At 44.3% G+C, this 13,818-nt stretch overlaps 1 protein-coding gene across 2 annotated transcripts in view; it reads left to right on the forward strand.

Moving 5' to 3' along the window:
* GPR137B (G protein-coupled receptor 137B) overlaps positions 1–9,270 on the forward strand; it is a 39,544-nt gene extending 30,274 nt beyond the window's left edge. The window contains exons 4-7 of one of the 2 annotated variants that reach the window (XM_084797236.1): positions 1,239–1,388; positions 2,868–2,996; positions 6,429–6,553; positions 8,183–9,270. In XM_084797236.1, the coding sequence (XP_084653362.1) occupies positions 1,239–1,388; positions 2,868–2,996; positions 6,429–6,553; positions 8,183–8,294 (516 nt within the window). In that variant the 3' untranslated portion in view covers positions 8,295–9,270. Of the gene's footprint in view, positions 1–1,238; positions 1,389–2,867; positions 2,997–6,428; positions 6,554–6,786; positions 6,990–8,182 lie in introns of those variants that run through there. The other variant, XM_084797235.1, reaches the window with a different exon arrangement.
* Positions 9,271–13,818: the final 4,548 nt, after the last annotated feature.

Here is a 13,818-nt window from a genome sequence, read left to right on the forward strand (position 1 = left end):
GCCTGACTGCCATGCTATCTTATCCCCAGGGTTATGAGAAGGGCAAATATGCATGTACCAAATATGTGGTACCAAAATGCTTCTGGTCAGCCAGGCCCCAGAATCTCTTTACTGACAAATTCCCAACCTAAGTCCTAGAAGGCTGGTGAATGGGGCTGCGTGGGTATGTAGGGAGCAGTGTTGGGCCCAGGAAAGCCAGGGAGAATTGCCCTGCCTGCATCCTTACCCTCATCACTTCTTGGGCCCTGCCAGTTGTGAAGGGATTACATGATTTTTCTCCATTGCCTGTGCACTGCATTCAGACAGACACACACCTTCCTCTGGGTCTTAAAATGCCTTTGGCCCCAAAATTGCAGGGCAGCTGGGCCCTCACCATGTTGTCTTTAATCATCAGTTGGTGGAAATCTCTGCCCTTAGCCCTCACAGGGCCTGCTGTGATTCAGCTAGGCTCATGAAAATCCTACTCATTCAATGGGCCAGTTCTTTTGTTTGTAAATCTCGATGAATTTTACCCTTGAATTTTGCCGTAAAGTTCATTATCTTATCTTATAAACAAGTTCTGTAAAAATTTTTGAAAAAACTGCCTTTTTAAAAGGAAGGATTAAATCATAGATTGTCAGACAAAATGAATGGTACTTTGATTTAGGTGGTGACTCCTCAATGCAGGATGCATGTCAATTCTGCTTTTCTTTGGTCCTGATAACTAGCTGGGGGCCCCTTAACTAACTGCAGAAACTGATATAGCTTCATAAGGAGGGATAAGCCACAGATACTCAAGTGACCCCACCCCAGAGGCCAAGCAGGACTTCTGTGCTCCCAGCCTAGAAGGCTCTAGAGACTTTGAACAAGGCTGTGTGCATCCTAACTGGGGCTTGCCTGCTGTGCCAGTCAGCAAGGCGGGATCTTGTTACTCAATGGTGGGACTTAAGATTAAGATCAAGGCCTTATGGGCTGGGGTGATGACTCAGTCAATAAAATACAAACATAAGGACCTGGGTCTGATTCCCCCAGAAACCATATAAGAGCTGAGTGCAAGGGCATATACTTGTAATTCCAGTGTTCGGCAGGAGAGGAGGACCAGCAAGCTCCAGGTAGAGAGACACACCAGGGACACACACACACACACACACACACACACACACACACACACACACACACACACCAGGGGAGGGAACGAGCTGCTATACCTGCAGTGGGCACACTAACAATAGCCCATTCCTGTCGGCTTTATCTTCCAGGGCTCATCGGTGTGTCAGGTGACCGCCATAGGTGTCACTGTCATCTTGCTCTACACCTCTCGGGCCTGCTACAACCTGTTCATCTTGTCATTTTCTCAGATCAAGAATGTCCATTCCTTTGATTATGACTGGTACAACGTATCAGACCAGGTCAGTGGGGGCATGACAGGGTGCTGCGCAGGGACCAGATCAGTAGGATGTAGTGAGTTGCTACCATACTGGGGACCAGGTCTGTGGGGGCTAGGCAAGGTACTGCCTGTACAGCAACCAGATCAGTGAGTTGTGGTAAGCTGAGCCTCCATGGGAACCAGGTTAGTAGGATGCAGAGAGTGCCTGCTGGAATGCCAAATGCCCTGTTTCTGCTGTTGTACAAAAAGTACTGCGTGTACAAAAGTAAATAGGCATCTTTCTCTGTGGTGTGGGAGTTGACGGCCCAATGAGGTATACGCGTAGATAAGCCAGTGTCGTGGGAAATGAACCCCTCCAATAGGACTCTACTGGATTGCTTTGCAAACATTCCTTAGTGTTATCTGGAAAAACAGCAAATGCCACAAATTGTGTAAGTCCAGCTACAAAATTCCACCAGTATTCACAGTGGGAGCTGATTTAAGGTACTGAGAGAGGGAAAAAACAAAACAAAACAAAACCCCAAACCTCAGTGGGCTAAATCCACAATGGCTACATGCACATTTTCCCTGGAAAAGTGAAACAATGGGTGTAACCTAGCAACCCTGGCCAAGCCTGTCCCACAGGTGCAGGAGAAAGTTAGGCAAGGATGCTCAGGTATGTGTGCCATTTGTGAGGAAAACCAGGCTTTAAGCAGTGGCTAATTATAGAGATGTTCATCATACACAAGGGGTTTCAAAGACAGACCAGTAGCATTGGTACATACAAGTTCAAACCATCACGACTGCCCACTTGATCCTTTCATGTCTCCAAACTGAAGTTCCATCAATTTGCTTTTAACAAATTACTTCTAATTTTCTCTCAATCAAGAACTTAAAACCTCCATGCCTCAGGCGCCTCTACCTTCTTGGTTAAAGGGAAACCACACTTTTACCTGTCTGGTGTGATCTCTGGTGATCTGGAAATAGGTGACATGAGTACCATTGCCCTGGGGAGGAGCACTTGGTCACTTTCAGCATGATGTACTAGAAGAAGGCTTGAGGGCCAGACTGTGGCTCAGTGTGTTCTTCCCGGGAATGGGCTGAGAAGCTGCCATATTCAGCTCCTCTCTACTCTGGGACCTTCCCTCCAGGATACCCCTGTAGCCATCCGGTTGGCCTCTGCCTTGCTCAGAGGACTTTGCTTGGACAAGCTGCCTGTGGTCAGTTCTCATGGGTGGAGATGTGAAGAGGACTCTGGACAGACAAGCTGCTCTACTTTGGGAGGAGTCAGGGCTCGGGTATGGGCTCTGGGTTCATCCCCTGAGCCCCAAAAGTAAATGAATAGGCAGTCATATCAATCATCCTAAATGGTTTCCACAGTCCTCCAGCGGAGGCCTGACCCATCACTGCAACCAAGTTTCAAAGTGCAGGCTTTAGATACAGAGTTTCATTGTGTCTACGAGTGTCCTCCAACACCGGTCGCCTGAGGTCTCATGATTTCATTTTCCCTGCTCTGGAACAGGCAGATCTGAAGAGCCAGCTGGGCGATGCTGGCTACGTAGTTTTTGGCGTGGTGCTTTTCGTGTGGGAGCTCTTACCAACTACCTTGGTGGTTTATTTCTTCCGAGTCAGAAATCCCACGAAGGATCTTGTAAGTACCCCATCTTTTTGCTGACATCCCTAATCCTCCTGAAACTGATAAGTAGGAATTTCCTCCCACTTTTTCAGTGAAGTGTCTTACATCCCATTGTGGGGTAGGTCATCCAGCTCTCAAGTAGAACCTTCTTTTCCCTTAATCCTCTCAAAGAAAATGTGTTTTGGGGTAGGGGGTTAGCTTTCTTTACAAAAAGAAAGTTAAATACATCCCATGCCCTGGGGATTAGTGATTCTTAACGTGACACAGTAATCACTGTCCTCTAAACACATACTCTGCTCTTTTACCAGAAAATGGAGGGCTAGAGATATGACACTTGGTAGAGTGCTTGCCTAACATGCATGAAGCCCTAGGTTTTATCCTGAGTACCATAAAACCAGGCATGATGTAATCCTTGCACTGGGGAGATAGAAGCAAGTGGATCAGAGGTTCAGTTGTCCTTGGCTACATAATGAGTTCAAGGCTAGCCTGAACTACATGGTACCTTGTCTGAAAAGACCAGTAGAACAAAGGAAAACAGAGACTACTTTATCTCAGAGTGGCAACAGCTCATCAGCGAGTGAGAGAGCAGTGCAGTGGCATCATGGCAACCATGTTAAAGCCCCACTCCTGTTTGGCTCCATTTTCTGCTTAACCAACACTATAGAAGAGAAAACCAAGTCAAATTCAGCTGCAGCACACAAGCTAGGGTACAACTTTGGCTTCTGGGCTACACACTCAGAGGGTGGGGAGTGGATTTTTGGCCAGTAAGGAGGGCACAGAATGATGCCCATAGACACAGCACAGCTCTGGTTCCATACCCAGGTAACAATGGCTCTCTGCTCTTCTCCCTACTCATCTCTGGCTGGTCACTGCTGTGCCAGGCACAGGAAGCAGACCAGGGTGAGATGGGAGATGAGGCACAGCCTGGCTATGCTTTCCCTGCCAGGGTGGACTCCAGCCAAGAGCCACCATGGTAAGGGAGCTCACTAGGCATGTGGGCAGTCTGGGAGGTGATTCGGTATTTGCAAGGTCTTGTACCATGATGCACCCCCAGAACTGCTTCCAGTTTCTGACATGCTGTCAGGAACCATTGATTTGGGGAAGTTCAGTAGACAGAAGAGATCTCTGGAAGGGATCTAGTATTTTGCAAGGTCTGTACCATGATGCACCCCAGAATTGCTTCCAATCTCTGACTACCCTGTCAATTGTGCATTGCTGCATCTCTAAAATCTAGCATTAGAGGTAGGTAGAGGTGGGCATGGTGGTGCATGCCTTCAATCCCAGCACCCAGGGAGGCAAAGGCAGGTGGATCACTGTGAGTCTAAGACCAGCCTGGTCTACAAAGCGAGTCTATGACAGCCAAGATTACACAGATAAATCCTGTCTCAAAAATAGAATAAGAAAAAACATCTGGCATTGGTGTGAATGATTACTTTTTGGGTATTGATCAGCTCTGATTAAGCAAACTTCCTACAGGATCTTGTTGAAGATGTACTGTTTGTTATTCAGATGAATTAATCCCCGATAATGGAATTGCTGATTTGATTCAAGTAGTTTTAAAGGTTAAATTGTTTTATATCTTCTAAAACAGTTTAAGAGAGTTTATGGCTGCAATAAATACCTTTGTGGATCTCCAGATGCCTCGCTAGGGATAGCCTTGTAGCAGATTTGTGGCTACAGATAAGCCTCCACTCCAGATGGCACCCTAAGAATCCTGGTATTTCACCATAAATATACACAAATTGGTTTAAACTTCTCATGATCTCAAGTTGGAATGAAGCTACCTGAGATGTCTGAATTTACTCTGTTTCTTAGAATGAAAGACAGATAAAATTATGGGCTTAAACTCATTATGAACTAAGAGATAGCTGGATAATGTATAGTTAGGTCTGTCCTAATTGATAAGTAGTATACTCTTGCAAGTTTCAGACCCTATTAATCTTAGACCCTGCCAATCTTCCTCATTCTGAACTATGAACTTACGTAATGGATACATAGATAAGAAATATTTAGCTTTAAAACATGTGACCTGTTGTATTTTGGAATTCATCTGCTTTTGTGGTTAATTGTCCTCTTTTGACTATGAGGTAATTAATTCCCTTTTCTCAGAAGTAAGGTCACCAACAATAAGCGGTGTTGAGATTGGGACTCAGGGCTTTTTTTTACCCGAGCCTAAGTTTCCATTAGCTTACTGAAGATCTCCACAAAGAAGAGGAGTATCTACAAAGCAAAGAGCCTCCTTCTACGCCCACCCCATCCACCCTCCCCCCCCCCCATGCAGTTTCTGACAGAAGCCGCTTTTACAGCCTCAGCCATAGGAAAATTGTGGTCAGTTTAAATTCTCCTTGGCCACATGGTACAGAGAAAGAAACCCTGGGCTCCCTTTCCTCTTTCAATCCTGATCAGCTACCTGAGCCATCAGCTCTGGCCACCCAAGAGATAAAGCGAGCTAGAAGGGCATTCACATCCAGCCCCAGAGACCCCACCCTGGACCTCTTCAGAGCTGGAGCCGAGTATTAACACAGCAGTGTACATCTGCAGGTTTTTAATTCAGTTTAGGGCAAAAGTATGAAAGGCTTGAGGGAGGATGCTGAGGTAAGAAACTCCCCTGAGAGCCTGTGCGTTTCCATGTGGACTGTCTGCTTTAGTCTTTGCTTTGAGACAATCCTGCTGACCTTGGGGTAAAAAAAAAAAATCTCTCGAGTCAGCCTCCTGCGTGCTGGGGTTAAAAGCATGAATGACCATGCTTGGCTGTGTGGACATATCAGTGAGGAATTAAAACAGTAATTCATCACTGTAGTTAGAGCTAAGCATTTATTAGCATTATTACCTGTATATACACAATAGACTTCACGGTGATGTTTATATAGGCATGTTTGTGTCTATCCTCTCTCGCAATTACCCTCTCCCCCTCCTACTGAATACCAGCTCTTCAAGAACAACAAAAAACAACTGCCTAAGCTGTGTGCAGTGGTGCACCTGTAGTCCCAGCACTCCAGCGGGCAGAGGCAGATCTCTGTGAGTTCAAGGCCAGCCTGTTCTACAAAGTAAGTCCAAGACAGCAAAGGCTACACAGAGAAACTCTGTCTTGAAACACACACACACACACACACACACACACACACACACACACACACACACACACACTGCCTATAGATCCTCAAGGAGGGAGCAGCACCCTCCCTCCCCCATGCTGTATTTTGGGGGACTGAGGAATGTAGCTCAATTGGTAGAATGTTTGCCTAGCATGTAGGAAACCTTAGATTAAATCTCAGCACCTGAGAAGTAGAGGGAGGAAAATAAAAAATTCAAGACTAGCCTAGAATATATGAGCCTCTATAAAAAGAAAAAAGCATGCACAGGTACATTGAGCACTCCAGCTAACTATAGCACTCCTTGCTAGCAGGCAGTTGTCTGCATAGATGATAAAATGATGTCTTCTTCTAGACCAACCCTGGGATGGTCCCCAGCCATGGATTCAGTCCTAGATCTTATTTCTTTGACAACCCCCGAAGATACGACAGTGATGACGATCTTGCCTGGAACATTGCTCCTCAGGGACTTCAGGGAAGGTAAGACCCTGTGCCTATGGGAGAGTGCTGGGCCACTAGAACAGGTCGGACTGGAAAACTGCTCCTGTACACAGCTGTCCTACAGGGCTAGGTTCACCATGGGAAATAGCCAGGTGTAAGAAAGAATAAAAGATCTTTAAAAGATGCCCTATCCCATTTTTCCTACTCAGTCACTATTCCATGGAATGCTTAATAGATGTGCTGGTTTTAAAGAAATCAACCTTTACTTATAGGACCTCTCCAAGCCTACTCAGAGAGAGCCAGAGCATTTGCTGCTCCAGTCACTCAGTGGAACGTGATCTGGGACATCCGGGCAGACATCTCGGATCCTCTTCCAAAGCCAGAGAAAACATGAACAATAATCACTAGAGCGAATACATTATATAAGAACCAAAACTTGAAATTTGTCATTCTTAAACATTTATTTACTAAGATATTCACAAGTGTCATCTCATTCATTGTTTGCTACGGTCCTGTGAGGTCAGTATAATTGAGTTCTCATGGTTCAAGATCTGTGGGAGTCCCTTTGCTAGGTAAGCAGCCTGGCTGCCCCTGGTGTACACCTCAGTGCCAGAGCACATGGGAACTGCCTCCTTTCTTGAAAATGCTCTTGCAGACTGGGCTCAGTCTTATTTTGGGGTGGATGCTTACACATGGTAGCATTCACAATGGGGTGTGTGTGTGTGTGAGTGAACTCAAGACAGTAAACAAGCTGTACCTGGTGCTGTCAACTAGATCCAGAGTCTGGATAACAGCTAGGAAGGAGGAGGAAGGGAAGCAGCTGCTCTCCAGGGCCAGGGGCAGCCCGAGTGGCCCTAGTTTCCTCTTCTCCCTGACCACTTGGATCTGCCGGTGCTCAGAGGGGCCCTTGGTATGGGATACAGAGCAGAACACACCTGCCATCTGGGTGGGAAGGGAGGAAAGAGCCCTGATCAGATGAACAAAGCAAAGTTGCAGGGGAAAGCGCAGAGCAGTGGATGTCAAGTACAGACTCTGGAAGCAAGCCAGCATACCAAGATTTCTCAGGGCCAAAAGCTTTCTTCCAAGAGTTTGAGCTCCACCTCTTCCTACCCCACCGTTTCACCCTGTGACCCCACTGAAGCATCACTAACCATTACTTGCCAGAAGTTACCAAGAGCAGAAAGGGGAGTGCTCAGCTTGAATACAGAGCAAGACAAGGCCCTTCCGGAAAATGAAAACAGTTTTGAGTTCTAATGATGTCTTAGCTATTGCTCTTGAAGACTTTTGTGGATGTCCACTCAACCCAACAAGGAAGCTACTAATGCCACTCCTGCTCCACAGATGAGGAACTTCAGACATAGAAGTTATCTGCCCAAAACATGGGCAGTGAACCATAATGCTAGCTTAGGGTTCAGACACTTTTTCCCCCCCTAAAACTATGTTCTCCACAGTGGCTAGTTTTAGATTTTAGTAGTTCTGAACTTCTGAGCTCTGCAGGGTTCAGTGGACTGGAATGCAGGCTGCCAGTGCTGTATGTAGCTCTTTGGTAGAAAATGTGCTTCAAGACACCAACCTGAACAACTCAGATCTATTGCTACACTACACTAACCACATATGCATGATACACTGTGTCAAGGTACTAAACTGCTTTTGTTTGTTTGTTTAAAGTTTTGCTCCAGACTACTATGATTGGGGACAACAAACTAACAGCTTCCTGGCACAAGCAGGGACTTTGCAGCAAGACTCTACTTTGGATCCAGACAAAGCAAACCAGGGGTAGCACCAGCTGACACAGTCCTATGGAAGAGTCCTCTGTTGAAAACCTTCAGCCAGCCAGATTGGATGACAGCTGAGTTTTAGGGCACTTTTCCTTATGAAACAGAACGTTGTTTCTTCTTCTTCTTTCTTCTTCTTCTTCCAACTTCCTTCTTCTTCTTCTTCTTCTTCTTCTTCTTCTTCTTCTTCTTCTTCTTCTTCTTCTTCTTCTTCTTCTTCTTCTTCTTCCTCCTCCTCCTCCTCCTTCCTTCCTTCTTCTTCTTCTTCTCTTTTGCTATAGCTTTCTCATGGCTCCATAGGTCTAAGCAATAATTTAGAGTAATAAAACCCTTACTTTAGTACTAGCAGAGAGCCTGGCTATTTCAGTGGGTATAATTTAAACTTTTAAAAGAGATTCTGTACTTTTATAAAGATGTATTTTATATAACTTAAATACTAATGCTAAAGTATACTAGGTTTTTCCTTGATTGTTATTGCAATATATATTGTAGTTTGCACAATTCATGCATAATTCACTTTACAACCTATAGAGTACGTGGTTGAATAGTTAAAGCTTTTGGACAAGTTTCCTCAAATCTTTACCTCTGAAGGTCACTCTGATTGTGAAGGCCACACTGATGGATTCCTTTAACTGCCACTCCAGTGTTGAGAGGAAGCAGAGCACCGTGGTCTGCATGTAACTGGCTCAGCAAGGAGTGGTTCCTCTTAAATGTTGCCCAGAGTCAGGGGCTTCTTCATCCGAGAGAACTACTATAAAGCACTCCAGTAACAAGTGGATACTGTCAACATGTGGTCACCAACACTATTAAACTTCCTCTGCTGTGTGTGTAGCCATTTTGTAGTTTTCTTCAGCCTGGTGTAACTGAATACTCACTACCTCAGTAGGATGGCAGGACCGCGCCTTCCCAGTGCTTGCTATAGTCAATGACAAGCCAAGAGATCCTCACAAAGTGTTAACAATAAAGATATCTGACCCTCAAGCTCTTAAGGACTATGGACTCCTGAAAGCTTTTCTGTAGAACATGTGTGTAATTTGTATGGGACTGACATGGTGCTCACTGCCCGTTATTTTTGAATAGTACTCTACCGAAAGCTATGTGGTAGTGGGACCTGTCTCAGCCAGACAGTGTTCCAGACTGTGTCCCCCATGTGCCATCTCAGGGTTCCCCTGGCTGTACTCTGGAACCTGGAGGCTAGATGCTCTGGCTTCTCACAAAATGCATCATTTGGTCTTAGAGGTCACAGAGCCGCAGTCTCGCTCACGACTACAGCCCACGTCACACATTTCTCCTGATGCCCTAGAGTTTGAGAAAAACCCATTTGGGGGCTTTAATTTAACAGGGTCAAGCCCACTTTCTCTTATTTGGATGTATTAAAAATTGGGATCCTACTGGGTGTGGTGGTACATGCCTTTAATCCCAGCACAGGGGAAGGAGAGGCAGGCGGATCTCTGAATTCAAGGCCAACCTGGTCTACAAAGTGAGACCAATACAGCCAAGGCTACATAGAAAAACCCTGTCTTGGAAAAAGGAAAAATGGCATCCTAAATTTCAAATGGGTCTTGATTGGGTTTCACTGTATAGAGCACAAAGTTGAAGACCTTGCACAGCCCCTCACTACATAATTGCTTTCACATATGATCAAACATCTGTGCTGTGAGCCATTGAAAATCGTTGTTTGCCAGGGTGAGTTTGTCACTGAAGCAAAGCCTGCACAAGTTGTCTAATCAGTAGTTTTTACTAGCAGTGTATAAGACAGTTTATCTGTCACTGTACCTACAACAATTTGGCTGTTGCAGCCAGTGCCCACAGCTCCTATGTCCTTGTCTCTAGCAAGTCTGTATCCATCAGCAGCCAAGGGCAGGGCTTTCTGAGAAGCACAGTATCATTAAGGTTGTTCTGTATGCACTCATTTTTTTTTTTAGCACATGCATACTTTACAGTTTGTAAGAAAACAGACACCCAGCATTAACCAACAAGCTATGATCCACTTGTTATAATCAAGTTGTCAGCATTCATGCCTGCCTTTTTGTTTTTTTTCTGGAAAGGATAAAACGATATGCCTATTGAATCACACATGCTGGAATATAAGTGTGATGGCTGTGGATCACATGTAGGGAAGGAGGTCTGAGTGCCCTTTGTGCCTTCTCTCTTACTTCCTCTGCTAACAAAGCTGTTCCTAATATGTTAAACAGAGGGGAAGAAGTTCTTGTTCACAGCAGCATGAAATGAAAACCCTGGTAATATTAAAGTGCACAGGACCAAGCACGGTATTGTGCACTAGGTCAAGTCTGAGGCCAGCTTGGGTGAAGCAATCAGGTGAACAAGTTCGTGGGAGAAGCAATACCAATGAAAATGTGGTACCAGCATCGAGGTCTGCTGTAACAGGAGAAGACACGCATGTTTTAACTGCTGGAAGAGTCATTTGCCTGCACAGTTAAGATTTCTGGCCAAGCTATGCTCATATCTGTGGTTGATTGACACATAGTCCTTTAGGCAGTTGAGCTATGAACTAAAAGTTATTACAGCATATGTCCCAGTCACATTGAGTTTTTTGCTTTTTCGTTTTTTTCTTTTGTGGCTACAGCAAGGATGCCTTCCACATACATGGCAAGTGCTCCACCACCACCACCACTTCACTCTTGCCAACTCTCTTGACTGTGTCAGACACAGACACATAATAGCTGTTGTGATCTACATAGGTCAGGGAAGCCTTGGTGCCTTCCAAAGTTCTCCTTTACTAAATCTCAGCTGCTTTTTGTAGACAACTGGACCCATATCAAGAGCAAAAGAAGCATTAGTCACCGTGGGTGCTTCAGAAGCACTGTGGGAATCTCATTTGGAGCTACATAGTGGCTATTACTAGAATATTGTGCGTGGATATGCATGTATACCTGCACAGTGGAGATCAAATTCAGGCCTTAAACCTGCTAAGAAAACTACATCTACATTAACTTCTTCTCAGGTCCTAGCAGGGACACATGGAAAGCCCTCTCCTGGCCAGGCAGTGGTGGTGAGGCTGAATTCGGAGCCAGCCTGGACTACAGAGTGAGTTCCAGGACAGCTGAGGCTACACATTGCCATTCCTATGACACAAACTATTGGACTCCCTCTACCTTTGCCCCATCCTTGCCCTGTTAGGTATGGACTCATGCAATCCAGGCTTGTGATCCTTGAACCCAAATGCCTACAGGCATCCATATCTGCCTTCTCCCAAGCTCGATCTGCCCCTGCTCTGTTTTCTGATGCAGATACCTTACTAATGGCTTCTTCCTCCTAAGCCTTATCTGGCCTATCTCTTAAATTCTGATTTTCTATAATCTGAGTAGATTGTATGTCCCTGAAGTTTAGCCTAGTCAGAATTGGAGTTTAGAGACTCTTTCTTCAGCTCACATGAGTCTCAAAATTCTTCCCTTTCTACCAACTCTTGTTTATATAACTGTTACCCATGATTCTGACACCCAGTAGTCACTTCCCCAATTGTGGTCTTCCTTCAAGATCCTAGCTAAAGCATAGAGTGTGTGCATTTGGATGAACAGTTCCTTCCCAGGGCTATGTGTGTTGTTAACAGATGTGTAACTTTTGGACAAATGGAGGGGATATATATATATATATATATATATATATATATATATATATATATATATATATATATATATATATATATACACACACACACACACACATATATATACACATGTAAGCCCAAAGTCATTCTGGGAGACTTTGTCTTACTTCTGAAAAAAAGGTAAACTGTGACTTAATGGGTGTGGTGCCATACCTCTATGAACTGCCCCATTTAGTAAGAGTCCTCAAAATTACCCCAGGTAGTTAAAAAGAAAATCTAAAAGGGCCTTTACCATGGGAAGTTGAGTTAGAAAAATAAAAACATCAAAGAAGTTAAAAGTGCCTTCACCTCTAAGGATGTAGTTATAGTTAGAGTACTTGCCCATGTGTAGAAAGCCCTGGGTCCAAGCCCTAGCACAGCATAAGAAGGGCACGACAGCTTATACCTCTGTTCCCATGACTTGGAAGGTGGAGATGAGGAGAACCACAAGTTCAAGACCATCATTGGCCTGAGAGACACAAGACCCTGAAAGAAAGGGAGAGAGGAAGGGAGGGATGGAAGACGGAAGGAAGGGAAGACCCATAAGAGAAAACAGTCTGACAGAGTTCTGTCATGCTACAAGTTTTTTTTTTCAAAGCTTATGTGGAATCATAAACAGTATCTAGGAAAAATAAAACAAAAGGATGCAGGGGAAGGAATGAAGGTGTGTGGCCAATTTGAACACTAACAGTAAACTCAGCTGGGCGTGGTGGCACACATGCCTGTAATCCCAGCACTCTGGGAGGCAGAGGCAGGTGGTTCTCTCTGAGTTCAAGGCTAGCCTGATCTACAAAGTGAGTCCAGGACAGCCAAGGTCACACAGAGAAACCTTGTCTAAAAACAAAACAAAAACAAAAACAAAAAGTAAACCCCAAATCACCCATGTGTGTTGGTGTCACATTAAGGAAAGAAACCAAAGCAATTTCCCTTGTCATCTAACAAAGAGTGAACCCAGATTTGAAATTTCTATATCATATTCCTTGTGTCTTCTGTCCTTGTCCCCTGTATCTGTTACATCAGCCTGAGTCTGTGCCTGCCTAAAGGCTGTTTCGTAAATCTATCCCTGTGTGTTCATCTGTCACAAAGGGCTTTGACCTTTATTAAGCAGCACAGAAAGCATCACATGGGGAAGTAATGAGTGATGAAAGAAATCTTTAACAGAGTTTCACAGACTCCAATTAACCTCAACTGACCAGATAATGGCATTTCAAACACTATTGTTTATCAAGCAATATTTGAATGCTGTGTTCAACATTTATGGTGCATATTCACTTTAGAAGCTTGCTTTCAACTTCTGTATTTGCTGTTTTCAGCAAATGGTACCCATGTATTACTCTGGGCCAGGAACATGGAAGAATACATAACTTAAGATTATAGCTATGCATTGGGAAATCCAAGGGCATGTAAGGGCAGTTAACATTGTCTTGAATGTGGGTTAAACAGCTGAGTGCACAGTAGGATAAGAGTTTTAAGTCATAAGTGACCTCAGCGTGTACTAACTCGGGCCGTGAAGGAAGTTCATCAAAAGTTTCAGTCCAGGGCCTGGAGAGATGGTTCAACAGTTGAAAGCATTGGCTGCTCTTCCAGAGGACCCTGATTTACTTCCCAGCACCTACATTACAGCTCACAACTGTCTGGTCTATAACTCAAGTTCCAGTGGACCCAACTCACATAGGCATATATATGTATGCCAAACACCAAATGTACATAAAAATAAATTTTAAAAAAGTTCTAGTCTAGTTTCTTGGAATGAAAGATATATACTTGTATAATTGCATCATCACAAGAGGACTGAGGACTAATACTAAATATTATTTAATTAAAACAATCTCTACTGGTACATATAGTAAAATGACTAATGAAATGGGAAAAGAACCTAGATAAAGATGTCTATATGTAGCCTCAAATTAGTCATGGAAAAT

The sequence above is a fragment of the Acomys minous genome, assembly GCF_964271855.1.
Source record: "Acomys minous genome assembly, chromosome: 9".
Taxonomy (NCBI): Eukaryota; Metazoa; Chordata; class Mammalia; order Rodentia; family Muridae; genus Acomys; species Acomys minous.